This window comes from Anarrhichthys ocellatus, unplaced genomic scaffold, assembly GCF_004355925.1.
Source record: "Anarrhichthys ocellatus isolate YVR2014 unplaced genomic scaffold, GSC_Weel_1.0 scaffold3, whole genome shotgun sequence".
Lineage (NCBI taxonomy): Eukaryota > Metazoa > Chordata > Actinopteri > Perciformes > Anarhichadidae > Anarrhichthys > Anarrhichthys ocellatus.
In genome coordinates this window covers 3,049,224-3,073,481 of record NW_022280033.1, presented here as the reverse complement: position 1 = coordinate 3,073,481, position 24,258 = coordinate 3,049,224, and the positions used below count along the sequence as shown (strand labels likewise).

Here is a 24,258-nt window from a genome sequence, read left to right as displayed (position 1 = left end):
AACTGTATGAAATAAACTGTACTTGTGAATGACTGGATCTAACAGAAACTAAGAATTGAGGTGGAAAATACTTGACTAGTGTATCTCACTGTGTAGTTTTAATGACTGTTTTTATTGTTTCAATGAATGTTCTTAATTGTTTTTAAATCTCCTTTACTTTTGCCTTATGTTTTGATGCTTTTAATGGTTTTATGTGAAGCACTTTGAATTACCTTGTTGAAATGTGCTCCACAAATAAACTTGCCTTGCCTTGCCTTGCCTTCAACAGAAATCTTTGTCTCATTTTCATTTGCAGTTCAAGGTATCCTCAGATTTAAAACAAATACCGATTTATTTAGTGGTACTTGACCTCATTGAGCGCCACATGGTGAAATGTCCATTTTCATTGTTCATTTGAAATAATTCTATAACGTGATGTGTTTTGCTTACCACCAGGTCACAATGGCAAAGCCCAGTGGAGCCGTGACGGTCATGATCAGTGTCCGCCAGTCATTCACCAGGAAGGCAAACCCAGCCAGCAGCATGTTACCTGCAGACCAGGACAGACTGCCGATCACACCGATAAATGACCTGTGACTTGTGTCGACCCACTCAATGCCTGCAAGGTGAGGAAAATTACATAATCAGTTAGTAATAATGATAATAATAACAATAATAACTCAATGATAAAGCAGTTACTTTCTGTTTTATTTGCATTTCCCTAAATCTTAAACCTTAAATCTCATCTGGCCATTTGGGGGAAAACAAGCTGTGAACACAAAACATGACTTTGCATTATCTTTCAAGCTTAGTTAGCTTACTGAGAACAATGGAGTTGATGCCGATTCCTGTCAGTCCGAACCCAGTGAGAAATCTCAGCACTGCAAACAGAATGTAGGAGTTTGCAAACGCACTGGCGAAGCCAAACACGATGGTCATGATGTACGAGGCCAGAAGAGTGTTTTTCCTCCCATACCTGCAAATAAGAAAGACTTAACTTTATCTATACGACTTAGGGACTGCAGGTGTGAAAAACGTTTTCTGCCACCGAGGATTTATTTGAACCCAAAACATGATCTTTTTCAAAAGAACCAAGTTGGCCATCCATATGAAAGGTGGCGAATTTTTCCTTTCATTTTGTATGTATAAGTATATGCAAAAAAAAAAGGTATTTGCCATTTGAAGTCTTTAAATCAAATTTTCACTTCATCATAAAAAAGTTGGAGGCACATTTTTTATTCACGTACTTATCACAGAGGAATCCAAAAGCAATGGTCCCTATCATCATGCCAAAAAAGAAGATTGTGCCTGTGGTTCGTGACAGGCTTTTTCTATCACAGACAAGGTCCCACTGGAGAAGCAGATCACAGAGAACAGGTCATTAGATCATCTATTGGGGAACAGGTTCTTTCAGCGTGGCACTGAAACAACAAAACTAAATTTCTGTCATTTCCATAAAATGACAGAACCATAAAAACACAGTGTTTGATGCTGATAAAAACTCCTCTGTACCTCTGTTGCCAGGGTGGACGTGAAGGTGGAGTTGTCGTGAACCCATCCGCTCTGACACTGAACGGTTGGCAGGTCAGCGCTGTCGGAGCTGTTGGCTAAGAGCTGAAACTGAGGCGTTGCAAACATCTCACAGGATTTCGGGCCACCGTCTTCCCGCACGGGGAGGCTCACGGTCAGTCTCTGCTCCTGAGTTAAATTTCTGAAGAGTCCTCCAGCACCCAGCGTGCTGATGTCACAGCGGTGAGGAGGCACCGCGGCGATGAAGTTATTCAGTAAGAAGTGACAGGGCAGAACTATTCGAGGGGTGCACAGCAGGATGATGATGGCGATTTGGAAAGGCCCAAAACTGCCGATTTCTTCCAGGATATTCTCAAACTTCATCTTCACTGTGCTTACGGTTTCTAGAAGAACACATTTAGAATGCTGTAAGTAGACACAAGTAAAATATGAGGTAAATCAACTGTTTCAACTGCAATTTTTAAAGTGCAATTACTCACCTGCCATAGATATCTGCGAAAGATCAATGCACTATTAATTCTGCTGTACTGCTGTACTGAGTTCTCTGGTATGCAGGACTGAATGTATGCTCTGCAGCCTTTCCTACCAACCCAACTTAATCATTAACGTCAGCATTACCTTTGGACGTCATAAAGTTATATAATCTTTATCTATTCAACAAGTGCAACTTGTTGAATACGTAGATCACCCATCAGCGTTGGGTTTCCGTGAAGAAGAGTGTTCTTTGGTTTCAGGCAAAAAGAAGCACTTTGAGTTATCTTTTTTCAGGACTGTTTCACTAAAGCTACTTGCAATGTCATCTAGTTTTCATTTTGAGAGCAATATTTATTAATAAGATGACCCAAATGACAAAACTGAGGGAACAAGATATGTCTATTGTATACAGCGAACAAAGTAATTACAATAAAAATCTGCAAACTCCTGTATATGTCAGGGGCTGGATTTGCCTACAACATCCTTTCTTTTAATTTCAGGTATTTTTTTTATAGCTTCACTGGAAAAAAAAGGACAAATATGCAAAACATTAGGTGTCAGACGTCTGGAAATGTTTCTCAATCATAGAACGGCTGTCCTCTCTGTGTTTGTGCATTTCTGTGCAACGTTTTTTTGCCTTTAACGTCAAAGTGTTTGATGTCATAGCCCAGAATTTAAGATATTTCAAGTGTTGAGCAACATTCATCGGGACTTTTTACAAGCTTGTCCTGCGTTAGGTCTGTCTCGCTTCTTCCATCGTGTGCAGCTGAGGACAATCCTTTTGATACAACTGTCTCAGTCTAATCTGCTTTGCAGTTACGATAAATAGTTATCTGTGGAACGTTTTGTAAAAATTAAAAGAGAATTTAAAAAAGTCTATAAGTTTTGTTTAAACAGTAGCAGCAAACCACGGTGAAAAACATGGAGGCAGAACGGTACATGAGCCTCCCACACATGATCAGCAAGACAAAAGAAAGTTACACAGTTCCATGGGAGCAGTGATGGTATATTATGTGACACAGTGAACTCTGTAGGAAAATATTAGTAGAGTGGAGGTTTCTGCACAACTTCACCTACACGATGTATGGACAGGGCACAGCAGTCTTAAGAAGTAATGTGTTGTCAGAGAGTGGTTTTAAATACTACACATTGCTGGAGTTAAAAAAAAAAGGGAAACATTAACCAGAAGGCATCACTGTTTTTCTTTGAAATGCAGGTCAGTTAATGCAGGATTTAACTGACTGGATGTCAGAAACTGTGCTTTTTCTTTTGCTGTTACTTAACCAAAAATATCGATAAAGAAAACATACAGACTTTCTAAGTGGTTTAGAAGTTTAAATTTAGATGTTGAAACAGCTTTCTCAGAAAGTAATTAAATATGAACTTTTGCTGGTATCTACACCTGTACTCAAAAAAGTAAACACACAAAACACTGATGGGTTGAACATGTAAAATATATTGGGCACCATACCTTCACAGAAGCCAGAGGGAAGTGTCTCCTAGAAGGAAGAATACAAAATAAAGTGCTCTTACAGTTCTTGAACAAGCCGCATATGATTAGCCCCCGTGGAGCACTAGACGTTCAATGGGTCACAAGATGCACCGCCTCTTGTCTTTTTCTCCCACCGTATATAATGGCCAATAAGCTCAGGTTTGTATAACCGATAGGGTTAGTAAACCCAGTGCTTGTATTTGTATTGTTGATAGCAAGACAGAAGAAGATGTTTGATTGTTTTGGATGTTGTCAGTATTGTGGGGGAATTGTGGATGAATGATTACAAGGTTTTAATAGTAACAATATCAATAACGACACTGTTAATATTGCCAGAAATAAGCACAGTAATAATAACAAAAACACAAAATTTAAACACATTAGAAATATGTGTATTAAAGTATATGAGTACATACTTTTATGTCTGTATTTATGTAAATATGTGTTTGAATTTGAGGTGTAGAAGTGGATACAGATGTGAGTGTGTTCAAGTTATACTTGGAACAAAGATAACAAGATGGGATACATTTTCCATGGATATGTAATCGTAAGTGAGTAAATTTGTCATTTTTTTAGTCATGAGGTAGATGTTTTGGCAAAGTTAGTTCCAGAAGTCTCAGACAGTGCTCGTCTTTGTCCACATGTAGATGTTACTTGTGGTCACTACCCCAGCTGGCCTTTGCGTCCTGTCCTGAGGTTGTCATACATCGTCATGCCATCACAACAAAGGAATTAAGGGTACAGAACGTCAGAATCAAAAACAGCTTTATTGGCCAATATAAAGGTAGTACAGTGTGCCTTAATACAATAATAACTTAGATTATAATATGCCATAAAAAATGTTGTGAACAGTCATAGTAGCATATTATACTTCTACTATTTTTAATTATTTGTTTTTATGATATACTATGTCTTAGACTACCACCATGTTTTTACCATAAACTGTTTACTGTATTAAAAATGTTTTGTGTCTAAAAAAGGTTAATAAATTTGAGACATGTCTTCATTAGAGGGCTGATCTCTCAAAGACAACATGGTAGAAGCCAGTTAAGGTCATGCTTAACTTGTGTGAGCATCGCTGTAGTACACGTTCCTGTCCGCTAGATGGCGATGTATATTCATATTGATGTGGGTAATGAACCTCAGCATGTTGCAGCTGGTGAAACAATAGCATTCAAAGACAGTAGCTGTAGAGGAATAGCTGGGATGTTTTAAGTTTCTCATTATTATCTCATAATCTCAAATTGCTTATGTGCAGTGATCAAAATGTTTAGATTTTTAGAACAAAATGAGTTCCTGGAGAGGCTTACATATTATATGTTAAGGTCAACAACAGGGACAGTGGAAAGTAGGTGAAAGAATATAGTATAAAAGACTATACTATAGCACAATGACCAACTTATTTCGACATATTTTACTATTACAATTTATGACTTTTTTCATCATTCTATACGATGATTTTTTTTCGACAAAATATACTATGACTTTAATGGATTTAAAATACTATGCTATCAAACTGTTTTGACTTATTTCGACATGCTATAATATGAATTTTTAATTTCTATGACTTTTTTCAACGCTCTATATCATGTCTTACTAGACTATGAGAGAGAGAGAGAGAGAGAGAGAGAGAGAGAGAGAGAGAGAGAGAGAGAGAGAGAGAGTTAAGAGCAAAACATTCTCATGAGAAAGACGATGTTTGCCCTCCGGAAGCTTTACAGCCAGCTCCGTCAGTGGAGTTCACTTACACACACACATAATGAAGGATGAAACAGCTTCTCTTCAATCTGTCTGTGGGCTTCTTTTACACACAGGAAAAGGCAGACAGACACAAGGCCCAAAGGTCCCTCAGGATCAGAAAATGTACAATGCACACACAATTAATACTGCCTTAATGATTACACTTATATATTTTGCCCTTGTGACTATTTTCTGAAATTTTATTCACATTATTCTTTGCCTGAACTGGGGCGCTTCCACAATGCAACACTTCGTAATCTTTCTTTATTTTAGAGTGAAAGTGTGATTACTTTGCTTAGCGTCGCTAGCTTTTATATTACTTGCCAAAAAAAACTCTTTTTCAGGTGAAAAATGAACCAATTAGATTCCCAATAAGATAACGTCTATTTGGAAATTTACGTTTTTTGGAGCTGCGAGGAGCTACACACAGCCCCCGACACCTGCAGCAGTGACAGTTTTAACAAAAACACTGTCGACATGTGTTTTTGTACGGGCAGTTGAAGAGACAAGTCAGATGAAGAAAATAAAATTGTTTTGTATTAACAGATATGTGATGATAAAGTCTTTGGCGCTTGCACTTTTGTAATCGAGGGGCATCTGCCCTGAGCAGCAGCAAGATAAATCCCCCCGTGGAGTCCAGACACTGGTGGTGGTGGTGGTGGTGGTGGATGATGAGGATGATGGAATGATGAGTTGATGAATCTGTGAAGACTGAAGTTTCTGAAATCAATAACAAAATTATGACGCAAGATGGACACACTTTTATAAGCTAAAACATATCTTTTCTTGTATTCTTGCATCTTTCATACACAGCACAGTAAAAGGGCTTCCCATCTAAATGTATGTTAAGGTGACATTTAAAAGTCTTTTGAAATGTAGAAAAATGAGAACAAGCAGCAAACTTTAAAAACTTTAAATAATGAAAAATAGGAATAAAAAGATCCGCCATAACGATCTGTGGACGAGGACACAACAACCACCAGCAACAAAGGAAATTGGAAGGACAAGAAGGATCGTGCGCACACTGCAAAAAAATAGTGTGAAACACCAACAGACAAGCTTTGACATGGAACCCTAAAGAGGCCGACAGAGATCAAGAGACGACTGGGATGCAGCTGATACTAGATAGAAAAGAAAGCAAATGACCGTGAACTCCGGGTCCCTTGTCAACGTCATATACTCCAGGAGCGTTGTCAGGGAAAGTTGAAAGTGAAGTTTTCATCCCTTTGTGGGGCAAAAGCACTATGTAGAACGGACTACAGTACTATTACAAAATGTAATAAAGCAAGATGAGCATGTATTGTGTGTATTAATAAATTAGAGTCTCTTTATGGTCTGTAAATTAGCTATTGTTTATTTGCCATCCTCTCTAAATGTAGTGATTTCCTATGTATTAATACTAGATATAATTACTGACCCTCTTTCCAACCTCGTCCTATTAAAAAGGCTTATTTTTGGCTCTTTTCCTGATCAAGCCAAACGGGGATACAAAGAGGTCAAACAGTGAGGATAGTGAGTAATCAGTGCGTAAGCTCTTTGTCTTCATGCTTCCCAGATCAGAACAATTGCTGAAAATGCGTGGGCTGGAGAGACTTGATTTGGCCTATAATTGTATTTCTGAATGAATTCTCACAGAAAAACAAAGTCAGAAGAAAAAACACAGGACAATAAGTTTGTCAATAACTGTATGACGTAAGATATCCATTGTGTTACTGTATAACAGAGAGGCCAAAGTATTCTGGTTCCAGTGTTGCCCAAATCTCAAATTTTGTTGATTGATTCATAAAGGTCTGCCGTTGTTCTTGTGAATGTCTGTTTCCCCCAGATGGAGAAACTAATCAGGGTCACACAATGTGCTGTTGAGATTTGGGAGGCATGTGCGACCTACGTTTACCCAAAACTCTGTTCTCTGTTCAGATCATCGAGTGTCAGCAGACACAAGCCAATGGTGACAGGTATGCTATCTCACTAGCATAGCTAGCCCACGTTAACGCTGTAAGAGTGTGACGGAACGAAGCATCCTTGTGAGGAGGTGGAAGAGGAGGGGCAATAAGCCTGGAGGAAACCCTGTTGACTTGCTGCTTTGTCGACGATTAATACAACAGTACTGTGATAACTCTTCATAAATGGTGTAATGTTGTGTTGTCCTCTGGGGATTGTGAATATCTTCCTTTGGATCAAAGCGTTGGATGGAGGGTCATAAAGTATTCTCGTCCACTGTTTTGAGAGTATTTCAAGAAAAGGCAATTCTGACTGCCATCGTGACCCACTGACTTCCATGTTAATCTGAAAAAAAAAAAACAGTACATACATCCTCTCATATGTTAGAAGCCAGACATAAGTAGTCTCTGATTCTAACATGGGAAACTGAATGTTTGTTTACAGTGAGATTTGAGCTCAATCAGGGTTAAGTCCCAGTCAGAGCAGCTCAGTGTCCTGGGATTGGACCACAGCATAAACAAAGTGTCCTAGATAAGCATGTTGGACAGTTGTCCCGAGACCTGCTGAGGTCCCAAAGGACAGACAGACATATGTGTGGACAGAAAGGCAGAGGTTTGACGGGGGAAGTGACTGGGTCAGCTCACAGCGTGACACAGCTGAGACGGGCTCTTCTTTCCGTCTCTGTCTCTCAGCTGGCTGTCGGAACACAGCAGGCGTTTTCTAAGTTCAAGCTCTTACTTTTCCTAGAAAGTATTGAAAGTTATGGATTTCAAAAAATAAAAAAGCAATTAAAAGGGAGGTCTGGTCGTAATGTAATTCTCATTATCGTAACGAAATAATGTTGAGTATTTACAAAAATGAAAAATATCATCAGTTAAGAAAAAGCAGGAACCACACTTGTGGCAAAAATAAAGTACCAAAGTTGAGAGGTCCATTGCTGTGACAACCTATTCATACATAATTGTTTGTGTGTGTTGGAGTAATTGTGTGGAGTGTATGAGAGTTTATGTCTTTTTGAATGGTGTTTCTGCACTCCATGCACCAGCAGTGGTTGCTGCTACTTGCCACAGAAGCTCTCGGAAGGTTTTGGTGCAGCGTGAATTGTTCTAGACTGCAGCAGAAACTGGATCAAGGCCCTTCATGTCTGAATCAAGAGGAAGCCGGTTCCTCCCTTTTTACCTCCATCGTGTTTTCCTGACTCCCCACCTAAGGGGAAACAAAAGGCTCTGAATCAGCTGGAACAAAGAGACGCAAGATGTGCGCGCACGCGCGCGCGCGTGTGTGTGTGTGTGTGTGTGTGTGTGTGTGTGTGTGCGTGTGTCGGTGCTGTTTACCTACATTTCTGTCTGAATCTCCATCATGCCTTTGTTGGCGTGCCCATGAAGTTTAGTTCCTGTCTTCCTGCAGAGGAAGGAAGAAGCACAAAAAACAACAACACCCAACAAACTGACTATAAACCACGACACTCTGCCAGCGCATTCCTAGATCTCCCGTCTCCAGGTTGCCACAGTTTTGTTCCTACGTTTGTTCATTGCCTTAACCTGTGTGATTACCGCTCCTTAAACTGTACAGTTTAAACATCATGAGCTGATGTTTTAATTGATTAATAATGAGTAAAATACATATTGTAATACTCTGACTTTTTATGACATATTGTGACTTTATTACTTTACCTTGAGTTTTTATGACATGTTTATGGCATAATATTAAGACATCTTTCATGATTATTTTTGTTATGACAAACTATACTTTGACTTTTTTTTTTACAATATTATATACTATACTATTGAGGCGATATAAAATACAAAAATAAGTATCCACAAATAAAAATATATCATTAATATATTTACAAAAAAAACATATTTCTGTAATTTTTTACAGATTGGTATCAATTATATAGAAACGGAAAGATTTCCGTATTTTTTTGGATTAGGTTGAAAAGCAAACCTTATAGTTGTAATGGAAAATCTGTGATTGTGAATTAATGATCTCCTTCATCACAGCTGCTAATGATATTTGAATCAGAACATAAATTAAATTGAAAAACAATAAACCACACATGAAGCCAATGAGGGAGGGTAAGATCAGTATGCTTTAATAATAAGATATCAGTGCATAAACACAAACTTCTTATCGGGTTAAATTCCCCATATAGTAATACCATTGATAACAATATATGATAATAATAAGATCAATACGGATTTTTAGCATATAAAAAAAATGCAGATCATTGATCAGCTAATATAACTGTACTGTATGACATCGACAAAAACAGAATACAAGTTGCTAAACATGGATCCCATAAGGAAAAACAAAAAAACCCTGTTGTCACATGAGACACAAAATGCTGATATTTTCTTTAAAGAGGAGGTGCAATGAATGAGTGGATCAACTCATGACATGTTTTGTCACTTTTGTTTTGGGGGGGGGGGGAACCCTTCAAGCAGCACAGCATGTTGAGCACTAGGACTGGTGATAAGCCTTCTAGGGTTTAAATAGAGAGATTAAGCCCCGCCCATTTTTTGGTTAGCATCTGTGCTTCTAGCATTTGCTTTTTCTCTCAGAGAGTTTTCTCTATTTTGTCTTCTTGACACCTGCTCCTCCGGTCGACTATCCATATTCCAAGATAACCGAATTTTGACTTGTTTTCATTTTCGCAAAGATAAAACAGTCAGAATACATAACTACATCTCCTAAGAAGCTTTAAGACTCACTGAGGTGTATTTCAAAAAAACCTAACAAAATATGTTTAATCTTTGTTAAAATGACTGGTTGTATAAATTTGGCATTTTTAAACAATTCTAAAATTTCAGGTCGAAGCTAGCGGAGCAGAAGCTATCCTAAAACGGTGGCGGGACCTCCCCTCTGCCTAGATTTTTATTTCTAAAATCGACTTCCATCTAGCCAACTCTTTCCACATACAATAACCCAATCTAGTTCAAATCTCATCAGTTAATAAAGTCCATCTGATGTGCTTTTCTTCCTCCAGGCGCATCGTTTCAGAACATTAAACATGTTCAGCCTAAAAACTCTTTGGTCTTCAAAAATGTACTTTTATACTCCGTAAATCGTAGTGAACATAATGATTTAAAAGGTGCTTTGAACATGCTTTAAGGTGCTTTTCTGTAATCTAACCAACTTTCATTATTATAATTGATCATTATACAGAACATATTTAATACTATACATAATCCTGCAAATAGGAATATCTCAATTTGCTTTCAACATTGAAAAAGGAAGAACTCTGAATTTGAGCAGTGATAAGAATGCCCTCTTACCTAAAGTAATTGCTGACAGATCAGGAGAGAAAACCAAATTTGGCTTTTGAGTCTTACAAGAAAGTGAAGGTAGAGGGGGAGTGAGAGTAGTAACAGATGAGTTATATGTCGAGTGGAGGAGTTGAGGAGATATGCATCAGTGGGCAGGCTGAGCAGGATCTATCTCTCTCTTTTAGTGTCTTTCAAGTCGACATCACTTCTTTTCGTTCCTCCTTCATAACTTCTCAAACTCTTTCTCTGACCACATCCCCTCTCAGGATGATGATAATATCCAGTCCTATCAAACATCATGTGGTTTAGCTGGCTTGATTTACTCTTCTACAACCTGGAGTTAATATTCATAGATTTGGACTTATTATCGTTAGTTGTAATAGCATTTTAGTCACTGCCAGACAGCTTTACATATGTCCTTTCATACATACGTCCTTTCAGTTTAAACACTGAAACAGATTTGGTTATAGCCTTTCTAAACATCTGCATCATCATGTTGCCTTCCCCATTTTTTTAAGGCAAACTGTGCAGCCTGTATATTTATTTATAAAGATAAAAGTCATGCAAATTTGGTTTGCAGAGTGACTGTAATGGACTCTCGACACGTGTGTCAAGCAATCTGCAAACTTTGTCACTGCCGTCCCCCTCTGACCTTTCACCCTCCCCGGAGAACTTTTACTGTAAAGTCAAATCTCTCTCAACCAAACCAAAGTTTAAAAGCAGCTTCATCAACAAAAAAATGTTGTTTTGATGAGCTGGGGAATCCCTTCCCTTAAAAACCTTTCACCAATGTGAACTTGTTATCACCAGGGGATCTACAATGGGTTCTAATGTGTTTCTGCCAGGCTGCTGTTCTATCTGGATCTAAATGAATGCTTCAGAGGAGGATATTAAGGAGATGTTGACGACAAAACCTGAGGTTATTATAAGAAAAATCATCCCAACTGTGACATTGTGTTCCAATGTACAAAAGTTAAGTGGACACAACAAATACTAGCTGGTTGTTAACTGTTAAGGTGTTCAGATTCCGTCAAGTTGGGATTTTATTCGACAATAGACTCCAGAGTCAAAGGAAGTTAACTGTGCTCTTGAAGGGCAAACTCAGTATGTGGGACAAACATAAGGCACATTATAAGGATTCAAAATCTTTAGACTTTAAAGAAAATGTCAGCACGACATCAAAATATAGAGTTAGGATCCAAGGGATGTTATACAAAGTCTAGAAAAATGACACATACATGTCTATGAAGCACAATTTCTTTTATATATGCAACTCAAAAACTATGATTAATTATGTGGCAACTTCACCTTCTTTACAATATTCAAAATGCTACATATTTGAAAAGTGAAACCGATTCATTTTTTTATCTGAACTTTTTTCCTGTTGTTTTTAGTTTTATTGTCTTAAAGCAAGAACAAAAAAACAGCATTGCCCAGCCAACAGACCCAATAGATATTTTAGCGATAGGATATTTAAGGCTAAAACCCTGGAGGGGAAAAAAAATTCCACAACACAGAAACAGCACGAGAGGAAACTGCACAGCGAGGGATCTGATCCATCTGCATCTATGGGGGTAGATAAGGACAAAGTACCAGAACACAAACACTAAAAACACTATCTTCAACATCAGTTGTCTTTAAATACGTAACGGATATGTGAACAAAGATCTATAACTCATTCTCTTAATAAGTGGTCACCACACAAAGAGGATTACCTCAAAAAATAGAGTGAGATTAAGAAAAAATACTTTGAGTGTACAGGAAAGGAGAGAACAGAGAACAATGGTTAACGTGCCGCCACAGAGCACATACTGTCGGTGAGATTACTGACATCATTTGGGTGAAAATTACAGTTTGTAGTCTGAAAATAAAAACTCTGACCTTACTCCTAGTTCATAGTGTATTAGGTATACTCATACTAGTCTGTGTCAAAGCTTTCTGATATTGGCAGCCACTCCATGTCGTGAATTACAATATAAACTGGCCTTGTCCTAACCATACAGAATAATACATACACTTCAAGTCACTTCACAGGCTGCTGTACTGCACTGGAACTAAGGCTGCTGCTCCTCTGTACATATGTATAGTCTGAATGGGTAAGTGCTTATGCAGTTGCTGCTGCCATCAACTTCAGACTGATTGGTTTGTGCAGTGGTGTGGTGTGCAAAGAGGGTGAGGGGAGCAACCTCTGCTGCCCTTCTTTATTTAAAAGGCCTTTTTTTTTTTTTTAAATAGGAGATGATTAATTTTCTCGCTAATATAACAACAAAGGGGCAACTGAGGTTACTAGAACCTACGCAAGTGGCAATCTGATTGGCCAATCGTCCGTCGGATCAGCCAAAGTGCTCTTTCGAGCCCTCTTAGTGCATCTCTGATCAGCTCCTGTGGCTCAAATGCCCTTCACATACCCCCAAATATACTCCGGTTAGCTAAAAGAAAGTTTTAGCCCATTTACTACAAAGCTTGCATACTTTACATTACAGCTAACCATTCTGCAAACTATGTTTTTGTGGTGTAGACACTTTGTTTCCTGTAGAAATGTATTAGAAATGAATGGAAACCAATGGCTGGCCTGGAATGGTAGAAAAAGTACATGTGACCAAGTTCTGCAAAATAAGCTAATATATAATTGATCTCTAGTTACAAAGCCTAAAATATGTGATCTATTAAGGGCAACAATTAAAGCTTAAAGTAAAACTTTCATTCACAAGAGGTGCCCCCTTTTTCCTTCCCACCCCTGCTCCTTAGATCGTCTGTGCACACCACTGGTTTGTATGGATCGCGTGAAGTGTGTGTGCAAGTCTACAATATGTAATCACATGAACTACTACTGTGTATGCAAGTCAGATCCTTTGCGCAAGCTATCGGTGTGGTGAATAAGGCAAGCTTTGCTGCTGACTATATAAGCTTTAGCTCAATTAAATAATTGCACAATAGGAGAAAAACCCTGTAGTCACACAAGCTACTTAGCTGACTGAGAAAATCAAGCGAGAGAAAAACACATTTGGATAAATAAAGGACAGATTTAAGAAGAGAAGTTAAAAAAGAACTTACAGTAGAATACATGTATTGTAATATATGTGAAGTGAGTTTGACCCGAGAAATAAAAGAATCTGGTCGAATAACAACATGAAAAAAATAAATGAGGAAAAGTAAAGCAGTATTGGTATTTCCTGTTGATTAGGATGCAATAACCTGGGGACATCTGATAAAAGCTAAAATATCTGAGTTCTATAGCAGAAAAATAGAGTTATTATAATAAGTAAAATAACAATATAATGCATATGTCATTACAGTTGACTCAAGCAGAAGTAATGCTACCGTGAAACAGACTCCTGAATGATCAAACTGCACTACTTTGATATTTAAACAGAGCAGATGATGGAGATGTTACGGTGACTCAGGTGGGATGGATTCAGGCAAGAACAGGCAGGTTAATGCCCGTTTGAGTGCGTCTGTCTTAACTCAAGCCGAGGTAAGCTAAACGTGACGAAAGAAATATTCTCTGTGTTGTCATGTACAAGTTAAATGTTATTTTGACTTCAGTCGGACATCCTAATATAGGTGATTTGGGATTTTTGGGAGCTTTATCTTTTCAATCATAAGATAAAGCTTTAAAGAGAGAAATGATTTAAAAACAAATTCTTGGTTGTTTTAAATCTAAACATGGCTACAATTCAGAACAAGTTCATGATACCCAACTTTGACTTTGACAGAGACTAAGAACTCGGCTGGGTTTAATTGCTGGTTAGATATTCAAAGTGAAAGAACACAGTGTAGTCTAGGTAGTATAGTACCTCTCCTCTGAGCTAGTGGGTTAGCTGCTAAAGAGAAGGTAGGTCTGGGAACTGAGCTGCATAGAGTTCATATCAGGGTGGAGGTCTGTGACGGAGACCGGGCCGGTTCAACGTTTGAATCCCGATGCCACAAATACTCATTTTTCACCAAAGACCCGAGTTCAGCCGGTGCTTCTGAACACAGAGACGTCTACGCCAAACCCCGACGATCCCGGTGTCAAGACCTTTTGACGCGGACAGAGTGTTGCATTATTTTTACTCTGTTAATTGTCCCGCGTTGACCTTTTTTCACCAACTGACGCATGTTAATATATATGTATGTGGGTCATCTATGTGGTTGGCTCAATGCAGGGCAACTTTTGTACACTGGTGTTCAACCTGTATCTGATTTGAGTCAAGAGGAAAAAGGCCGTGACCCTGATATCTCAGCTTGCTTAGATGGTCTAGGTACAGATCTATAAAGGGACAGGGAACAGTAGTGTGGGCTGAGCCATACAAGCTAAATAAGGCAGGATGTGGTTATGAATACCATTCCCTAAAGGTAGCTTAGCCCCAAGGGCTCTCAGAAGGCTCAGAGGTATGAAGGTAAAGAAAGGCTTAGTCTTGGGCTACAGACTGAGGCTTAGGGTTGGGAATAAGTCCGGGTCTAAGGCAGGTTTTGAATCTGAGGGCTCTAGGTGGCCTGGTCCAGGGCTCTCAGCAGGTCACAGCCGTGGAGGAGGTACAGGCTGCCCTGCAGCGGGACGTTGACCTCGCAGTCGTAGCGGGTCAACTCCGGCAGACAGTAGGACTCAAACGTAGGGCCCAGCAGACGGCTAGCGATACCTAGAAGATGACAGAAATGGAAAGAACGTCTCAATGTCCTTTATTTGTCATTCGGTTTGCTGTTATTGTCGTGCAGTCTTTGGCAATGACATTCTTTGTTCTCAGCCTCTCTCCAAAAAGGCTCAATAAATAAGAAAACAGTACAGTGCCGCCGCTGCTACATAGTGATATCAGTTTCTAGCCAGTTTAACACTGTGGACTGTAAACAGTACAGACAGGTCAGCTCACCCTCACCTATCCTGTTTCCTGGATACTGACACTTCCGGTGTTGCTGCACAGAGCTGAGACATGAAGACATGCTGCCGGGCATCATCCTGCCCATCTCTGACGGCGAGACAGAAAAACACAGGTACAGTTGTTGGGTGGAACAGATGATAGTGAAAGATGTTTTTTCCACACACACACGCACACACACAGACATGAGCTCATACCTGTCAGTGATCCTGCGCTGAGGGAGCGATCCATGGCGGCACAAGTGTCACCCCTCATCTTCTTCCATATGAGTTCTGAAGGCGTACGTTCATCCTGAAACACAATCACGTGTCCGCAACAAAAGAGTGCATTTAACTGCTTATATCATAACAAGCTAAAGTAAAACTGAATGTGAGGTTTCAGGTTCATACTAATATTTAAAAAACACATCTTTTCTGATACTATCTCTCTGAATATACATCTGTTTTTAACACTGTTTTAGCGCCTGTCTCTTTAAGCCCGCCTCCCAAAAAGCCCAGTTTGGCGCACCTTTGCAAAGGTAGTTCTCAAGTCGTGGGTAAAGATACTTAGATGGATGTCGGTTTATTTGAATGAGCCTGCACGATACGTAAGAAGTGGAGCCAGATCTATGGCTTGTTGAATCACGTGTTCTTTTTAACTAGACAGTCGACAGAAACTGACAAGGTTGTCTTATTTTACAGTTTGTGGGTTTGTAGGCACTCTAGATACCCAAATGTATGTACATAAGCACCGATAAAGTGGGTTTTTCATGATACTGTATGTCACCTTCAACTTCAATGGTACAACAAATACTGCATGTTTATCAGAGAAACTCACCACAGCCATCTGAGTGAAGGAGCGCTTGATACTGTTGGCCACTCTGGCTGGACTCATGTCTCTGTAGGCTTGCACAAAGTTGTCAATGGACCTGCACACACACATGTACACACACACAAACACATTTAAATTTGATGTCGAAACAGCCAGCCGCTCTTAGATTGTACTCTTTTATCCGCCCTCTTAACTTTGCATTTCAAGCAATTCATTATAAGAAATAGCTGGGAAACCTAAAAACGTCTCTCGTGAATTATTGTTTTGTCTCGGTTTAAAAGGTGAATGTTCGGACTGCGTTGATTGTTACATCACCTCTGTTTCTGCATGAGGTGTGGCATGTTCTGTTGGCAGGACGGGCGCTCCTCTCCAGACAAATGGTCCATCAGGTACGCCTTGGTGGCTTGTTGTTGTTGGTGGTACGTTATCAGAGGGTCCGGTGGCCACTGCAGATTCTGCCTGCCACTTATGGAGGACAGAGGGGTGCTTGCTGAAGCCTGGAATGGAGGATTCTGCATGTGCCCCATTATGCAAGACCCTGCACGGGAGTCCACAGCTAACTGGCTGGAGCCTCTCTTCTCCCCTGCGGCCCAGGACGCAGCTGCCTGGTGCTGGTAGTGGCCTTGTGGCTGAGGAGGGGGAGACAGGGGCTGGAAGAGGCTGGCGATGTTGCTGAAGCTCTTTTGGGTGGGCTGTTGTGTTTTGGGCAGGCCGCTTTTGCTCCCAATGGATCCCGCTGGACCCCCCTCTAGGGGCTCGGACTCTGTGATGATGGGATTCAGCTGGAAGTCCTCGCCATCCATCGGGATGTAAGGAGCCAACGTCTCCAGGTCTAAGTCACTCAAGTTGCTCTGGGAAAGTGAAAAATGCAGTTATAGAGGGTGTTAACCAACTCGCCAGATATACAGCTGTTGCATTATGTTTTTCCTTCTCAGACTGTGCAGGTAGATACATTTTTACAAATTCCTTGTGAGGAAGACAAAAGCCTTCGACACGAGTATAATCTTGCACATGTTGAAATAAGCTTTTTGCCAAAAAGGAAGAGAGACAAGGAAAGCGAAGTTAACCTCATAAATCAAATGAATGCACTGATAACAGAGAGGCAAACATAAACATATTAATGGGACACGCACTTCGGTGTTTGCAGGTGTGTTTCCCTTTGTGTTCAGAGAAAAGAGCTTCTCAGTCAGCTCCACCTTCAGGTCACTCTCCACTGAGCTGTAGTAATCACCTGGGCTGCTGGGCTGCAGGGGTGAACGAGAGGAGGAGGATGGAAGAGAGGAGGATAATAAATGGGGACGAGATAGAGAGAGGAAAGAAAGGGACAACACGTAAGCCAAAGAACAGTTTAAAAAGAAAAGGGAAACAACCAAAACAAAGAGAAAGAGATGAGTTTCGACAAAGGCACTATTCACCGCTAAGAGCCTGTTCCTTCCAAATATCCACCCCCGTTATTCTCACACACATTGCCCACAGTTAGGGACCTTCGACCCCACAGGCCTCACTGAACACAAAAAGAACAAACTACGAAACAAACACAACCAGTTGCTCGCTCACTAACTAATTACTCCTTTCAGTGTAACATTCAGTCTCTATTAGTCTCAGCTTCCCTCCTCGTCCTCACCGTGGAGCAGCTACTGAGGCTCGGAGTGGCGCTGCCCGGTGGCGGATTCTGCTGCACGGTGAATGCACCGGCCATGTTAGCCATGTCCCTTGGAACTGATGCCGGAGGGGCAGGCTTGTGGCTCTCGCTGGCCCAGGAAGTAGGTCCTAGAGGGGGCATAGCTGCGGCAGACACCTGGGTGTATCCTGCAGGCTGCTGGGGCTCCTCGAACTGAGGGCCATCTGCAAGAAAGAAGAAGAAATCAGAGTCAGTTGTAAAGAGAAGGGATAAAGAATCAAAGTGGTGTGGAGGAAGAGGGTTGACCAACACGACAGCTGATTGTCCATTTTAATAAAACAAATTTATGCAAACAAATGTTTGTCTTGCAAGGATCTAAGTAGCTTTTATAACAACAAATGAGGGGAAAATTGTTAATATCAATACTAAAGTTTAAAACAAGTGACAGAAGTCAATACAGACCGAAGTCCAGGGTGATGATTGTGTCTCCAGGTGTCGGAGCCAGCTCGGTGAGCTCCTCCGGTTCCTCTTTTAGTTTCTGGAAGAGGGCTTCTCCCGGCTCTCCGGTCACACCCGCACCTCCAGCAGTGAAGAAGCTGCTCATGCGGTGTGGTTTGAACAGGGACTCTGTCTGCTTCAAGGACAAAATCATCGACTTCTCCTCGATGTCACTGCAGGTTCGGAGAGGGAGAGCGGAGCGAGTCGGCTTTTGTGTTCAGAGAACTCATAAAAGCACATTAAACACTTGAAGGATTCGGAAGCCCATATAAAGCTCTCATGTAATGTGGCGTGTGATGATTTTGAGATTTTCCTCTACATTGGGTTCCCAGTGAGATTATACATTGTTTCAATCTGAAATGCTTTGATGTCTTGACCTCGAGATTCGTAGCGTATTGTGACTTTTTCTTGAGCACTGGTACTTCTCACAAGCTGCCAGTGCTCTTTTCTGCCCTCTTCATATCTGGTTCTCTGTGCGATTCATAATGACATAATGGTTTTTTTTGCACCGTTGGCTCGTCCAGAGGCCGTCCACATTGTTTTTATCTTCATTATATATATATATATATATATATACATAATATCTTATAGAATTATACTATGGGCTACAAGTAACACAGGAAAGCACTTTAACTATTAATATTATGGGTAAATATACAAGCAAGAGATTGCTGATACGAGCTGATACACACGCCAACATGTGAATAAGGGGAGTACTCTACATATGTTTTTGCACTTAAACCACTGTGTACAAGTACAAGTCTCAGATCTAAACACTTCATTTAAGAATGGGGCATGGGCCTTCATAAATCTGCTTCGTTAAATAACGTTTTTTTTAAACAAACCCGATCTTGTCACCTAGAATCTGCCATCACTGAAGGATGACAGTGCTCACCTGAGGACATAGTTTATGCACACGATGCACTGGGGCTGGGAGTTGCGGCTGTTATAAATAACAGTTCCCTGGGTTTCTACCCAGACGTAGCCTCCGTTCTTAGCCAGCATGCGATACTGACCGCTCACTGCCTGGCCCTTGGAACACACTGCAGAGAGAGAGAGAGAGAGAGAGAGAGAGAGAGAGAGAGAGAGAGAGAGAGAGAGAGAGAGAGAAGTAGGTAAGAGCTTTGAGTTATGAGCTATTGTGTTTGGTGACTTAACACAACTCAGGAATGGAACTGAGCCATGTTTTATGTCCTCTCACTCCTCAGCGGCTTAGTCAGATAAGAACCCTTTTCAAGACCATCTGATGATGTCAACTGTGTCACCATTCAGCTAAAGTAATAGTGTATTAAAGATGTTTAGCTCCTATGAGGTTTGGATAATACACTTATGATCCATGAGTGACTTATGGGAGCTGGATTTATTACACTATGAAAAATAATCATTGTTTGATCTTATGTAATGTTTTGAATAATATATTTTATTGTCCAGTACAGCAGCGCACTACAGTAGATAATCTCAGAGGGAGACTAAGCCTGCTGTACATGAGACTCTTCATATAAATGACAGAATAGAACAGATAGTTAAACAATCTGTTAAATGTATTTAAATGTATAATGTATATATATATATATATATACACATTGCACAAGGCTGTGAAATCGACCTGACATCAGTTAGCAGGAGAAAGTGAATTTTGAGCTGAGAAGGAGATGTGCTGGCTGCAATCCAAAGTTCAACACTGGCGTGGGAAAGGAGCAGAACTGTGGTCAGAGAGTGTACATAAGGCCAGTGACTGTGTGTGTGTGTGTGTGTGTCTGTGAGTGTGAGGAAGGGCAATATTAAATGTAGTAAAGAACACTGTCAGTTTGCATGTGCTGATCAAAAGGCTGGTCACGCTGGCTGTAAGAGCGGGTCGTCTGTGTGTGTGTGTGTGTGTGTGTGTGTGTGTGTGTGTGTGTGTGTGTGTGTGTGTGTCTGTGTGTCATAGAGCGAGAGATAGAGAGCCCTTTATCTCAGCAGATTACAGACAACTAAGAACTTTAGACATGGATGATTGAGAACAGAAGTAAAGGAAAGAAAAACACACAAAACTAAAAATCCACAAACACCACAACACACATCGTCTGCAGACAATCTTGAGTCCTAAAATCTTATTTTAAAGTCAGTACCTTAATGTCGTTTGTTAGTTTCAAGATACAGACAATCAGCATTTCTAGAAAATTCCTTAATGAATTAAACTGCACCTGAGATATGAGAATCTCACAGCAGAGTTATTCCTTGTTTTATGAAAAATATAAATAAAAAAGGAACGTCTCATTGTCAGCAAAGCAAGATTGTAATTAAAGGTTCTAAAATCAAAAATTGCACCGGCTCCTGGAACAGGAAACTTTGACCGATGATGTGAGTTAGAGGGATGTTTTTTTTGCACGCTGCCATTATGTTGCATGAGTGGTTTTAAGGAACAAAATTACCACTTTTTTCTTTATCATTAGAGGCTCTGAACAGAGTACTGTCAGTGGAGAGAAAAGCCATGACACTTCAGAAGCTGGTTAACACACACACACACAGACACACACACACACACACACACACACACGCGGTGTCATTAGAATGTAATAGAGGCCACCTGGTCCCTTTGTCCAGTGTGGGCAAACCTCATTAAGCCATCAATGGTTGTGCTTAATCTAATAAAGACAAGACATCTTAATACCAAGCCCCTGCTCTGTACACAAACACACACACACACACAGACACACACACACACACACTAACAAACGAATGTTTTTACCATATTAACTAAAAGAAAAATCATCAGGAAATACAGCCTGGTATTCATACTTGATTTTGCTAATCTGATAGAAGGAAACATGTTAACGCCAACATTTCCATCCAGATCATAGAGTTATAATTCAGCGATGCACAGGGAATATCCCCACCTTGTTATTCCGGTCAGAATGGTGCTTTAAACAGAAGTTAGCTAGTGTGGAGTCATATTAAACGTATGCCTCTGAGTGTATATACATGCGAGTTGTGTGTGCTTACAGTTGTTGTGGCTCTTGGTGACGCCGTCTGAGTCCAGTGCGTGGTAAAAGTCGTAGACCGAGCGACCCAGCAGGTCCTCAGGAGTGTATCCCATCAGCTCCGATACCCTGTAACACACACACACACACACACACACATTCAATAATGCACATGATTTCATGTTATCAATTTGAACTTTTTCGTTGATTCCTTTCTATTACGCAGTGCTCACAAGACAAATGCTGCTCTCTGCCCTGAACCTCTGCACTTCAAAAGGCTTCACACACGATTTGGAAATCAAGCAGAGGGGTGAGTCTTCCAAAAATAAGAATTGTTCACATTCTGAGTCTCTGCTATGTGCTTCTGGGAACAGCTTATCTCTTTCTGTCACTCACTAATGAGGATCTTGTTGCTGGTTCACCTCATTTAAAAATACCTCTTTACCTTTTATTTTTCTCCAAATCTCTCTTACCTCAATAACACAGGTTTTTGGGGAGTAAATTACAGGATTACAGTAATCTGATTACCAAGAAAAAAAGGCACTGAGGTGCAGATGCGTCTCAACATTCGACTTATATTTACTTTGTTGAGTGCAGAAGGTAAATACCGACTTAGTTTTAGGCCCTGTTCACACCGAACATACTTGGAGTGGTTTACTCACTTTCAAAGGAGAGTCTCTTCCCAACAAACTGTGCTGTGAGAACATAATCCAAACCATCAACAGGAAATGACCCCTGAACACGAGGTTTAAAGGAGGCCAGAGAGGATAAACTGGGACATAGAGTGCAGACTCGTTCGTCATGCTTAGCCCAAATTAAAAGAGGCTGGAATGTGATTTCTTTTGACTCCTCCCTCCACCAAAAACTTTCAGTCTGGCAAATATAATCTCGAGTAAGTAAGCTGCTTGTGAGTGTTTACGCCTGTTATGTAGGAGCTTGGGTATACAATGGTGCAATTTTTGTACTAAACCTAAAGTCTATTTTTAAAACTATTTTACCACACTATGCAAATTATATTTAGGATGAAGATGAACCATCAGCGGATGGTTACGAGTTGTGTGGATTAGATGTGTGAGTGACTGAAAGAGGAGAGAGAAGGTTCTGGCAGTGCAGAGACTCTCATCCTCAGATAATCCTGACAGATGCAGGCCAAGGAGAAAATGTAGACTTTATGAGAGGCAGGTGAAAAAAGAGGCAGTGAGAAGGAGATACTAAGGGAGGAATAACAGGAGCGACAGACAGGAACGGTCGGAAACATGGAAGATAGAAAAGATAAGGGAGAAAGGAGATGGAAAAAAGAAAGAAAACAGAATCATATTCAAGAGTGGTTGCACTAAGAATAGCATCAAATTATAATAATGCTTATGATGATGATCATGAGAGGTTAGACTTCTCCTGGACGTTGCCTTTTGTGGAGAAGTTGTTCTCATTGTCTCCTTCTCCACTAAGTGAGAAGTCTCCTTTCCTTTTTCCCTCCTTCACTTCTCTTTCTTGGTCTACCCCTACTCGACCTGTCACAAAGCCAGACATGAGCTAAAGGGAACTTTCTGTCCCTTCCCTAATGAGTCTAAGTCCCCGCCGAGCCAGGAGGGTGACCCGCCTACTATGAACTCATTTGCGTAATTGGAGCAAAGATTTGGGCAGCTATCAAATTGCACCAAGGAGGTGAGAAAGAAAATAGGTCCTTGTTTGTAGAACGGTCACGCAATAAGCAAACGCACACACGCTTTTTTCCCCGAAAGAAACCTTTGTCCTGCATGAGCAACTTGATAAGATTAGAGGTCTGTGAGCATGTGGTTGTGTAACTCGAATCAGAAATGTGTGTGTGTGTGTGTGTGTGTGTGTGTGTGTGTGTCATCGCGTCCTCGTGCCAAAGGGAGAGAAATATTTGGATGCAAATGAACCGGCTCTTTGGTTTCAAGATGGCCGCTGTGCCTGTAACAGACTTGGCAGCAGAAGGACAAATAATTACAAAAATGTAATTATATGTAATTATAACAAAAAATGTAATGTTACCATATTGACCCTTGTGCACACGCACACACACACACACACACACACGACAGGATTGATGTCGAGGGGCAACTTTGAAATACGGGAACTGGAACGTGAATCTGTCATCGGGAACACTTGGCCCAGTCTGAAAATGTGCATGAGGGCGTCTTATTAAAGTATTTATATTTCATGCCTGGCTTACATTTCCCACCGACGTCCCTGCCAAGTCAAACTGACACAGTGAAAACATTGCAATCAGTCAACAGTGTGCTGCAATTTAAGGCTTGTGTTTTAACTGGCAGCTGTCCACAACATGAAGATGCTCTTCCACTGAACTCTACAGGTGTTAGGGTAAGGACTCAGTAAGTACACGGATTCTCTTTCTGTGAAGTCATGTTTCTGGTTTCAGTCTCTAAAATGTGGTGGCTTTTTTTTGTTGCTTTTCATAATTTGGGTTATTCTCAGATGACTTTAATCCCAACAAGGCATTAAACATTATATCCTTCTGTGCACGACTGTGTATGTGTTTCCTGCCTACCTCCCGTCACAGTAGGTGAACTTCATGTCCATGCTGTGTCTGCTCAGGAAGGTCTTGCTGTCCAGCGGTGTGTCGATGTTGGACGGGTGCGCGATGGGTTCGCACATCAGGACAGCGCAGGTGAGCGGGGGCTCTGTGAAGCCGCACAGCACGCGCGGAGGACAGCTGTTGTACATCTTCAGGTGTCCGGTGCAATGCAGCACCTGGAGGGAGCAGCAGGGGGACGAATGAAGCTCACACTGCGCAGCGATGAAAATCACAGGATGTGTGGCTGCTTGTCATTTTTGTGAAATTACTTCGTCAGTGAAGTGAATTTATTTTTGTTCTTTACAACATATTCAAGTCATGTTTACCATACTTGTCTGTTTTCGTTCAACATGTTTTTTAATGTATGTATAGTTTTACTTGCCGAGTTCTATAATATCTGTATAGGATGTGTTTCTTTTGCTACCCTGCAACCGTGGTGTGCAGATGTTGCAGATGTGCTGGCTTGAAGCTGCAGCAGCTCTCTCTCTCTCTCTCTCTCTCTCTCTCTCTCTCTCTCTCTCTCTC

At 40.7% G+C, this 24,258-nt stretch overlaps 2 protein-coding genes across 3 annotated transcripts in view; both read right to left on the bottom strand.

The window, feature by feature from the left end:
* Positions 1 to 2,056, bottom strand: part of LOC116377212 (solute carrier family 22 member 7-like) — a 7,342-nt gene extending 5,286 nt beyond the window's left edge. Inside the window, exons 1-5 of the mRNA XM_031838799.1 lie at positions 1,989 to 2,056; positions 1,492 to 1,892; positions 1,227 to 1,330; positions 801 to 955; positions 430 to 598 (exon numbers count right to left, since the gene is read on the bottom strand). Coding sequence (XP_031694659.1) covers positions 430 to 598; positions 801 to 955; positions 1,227 to 1,330; positions 1,492 to 1,892; positions 1,989 to 1,995 — 836 coding nt within the window. The 5' untranslated portion in view covers positions 1,996 to 2,056. The remainder of the gene's footprint in view (positions 1 to 429; positions 599 to 800; positions 956 to 1,226; positions 1,331 to 1,491; positions 1,893 to 1,988) is intronic.
* A 7,169-nt stretch (positions 2,057 to 9,225) lies between these two features.
* epas1b (endothelial PAS domain protein 1b) overlaps positions 9,226 to 24,258 on the bottom strand; it is a 37,773-nt gene continuing 22,740 nt past the window's right edge. Inside the window, exons 6-16 of one of the 2 annotated variants that reach the window (XM_031878170.1) lie at positions 23,707 to 23,909; positions 21,196 to 21,302; positions 19,106 to 19,253; positions 18,175 to 18,383; positions 17,716 to 17,936; positions 17,225 to 17,335; positions 16,407 to 16,942; positions 16,098 to 16,188; positions 15,479 to 15,572; positions 15,276 to 15,371; positions 9,226 to 15,047 (exon numbers count right to left, since the gene is read on the bottom strand). In XM_031878170.1, coding sequence (XP_031734030.1) covers positions 14,896 to 15,047; positions 15,276 to 15,371; positions 15,479 to 15,572; positions 16,098 to 16,188; positions 16,407 to 16,942; positions 17,225 to 17,335; positions 17,716 to 17,936; positions 18,175 to 18,383; positions 19,106 to 19,253; positions 21,196 to 21,302; positions 23,707 to 23,909 — 1,968 coding nt within the window. In that variant the 3' untranslated portion in view covers positions 9,226 to 14,895. The remainder of the gene's footprint in view (positions 15,048 to 15,275; positions 15,372 to 15,478; positions 15,573 to 16,097; positions 16,189 to 16,406; positions 16,943 to 17,224; positions 17,336 to 17,715; positions 17,937 to 18,174; positions 18,384 to 19,105; positions 19,254 to 21,195; positions 21,303 to 23,706; positions 23,910 to 24,258) is intronic. The other variant, XM_031878179.1, reaches the window with a different exon arrangement.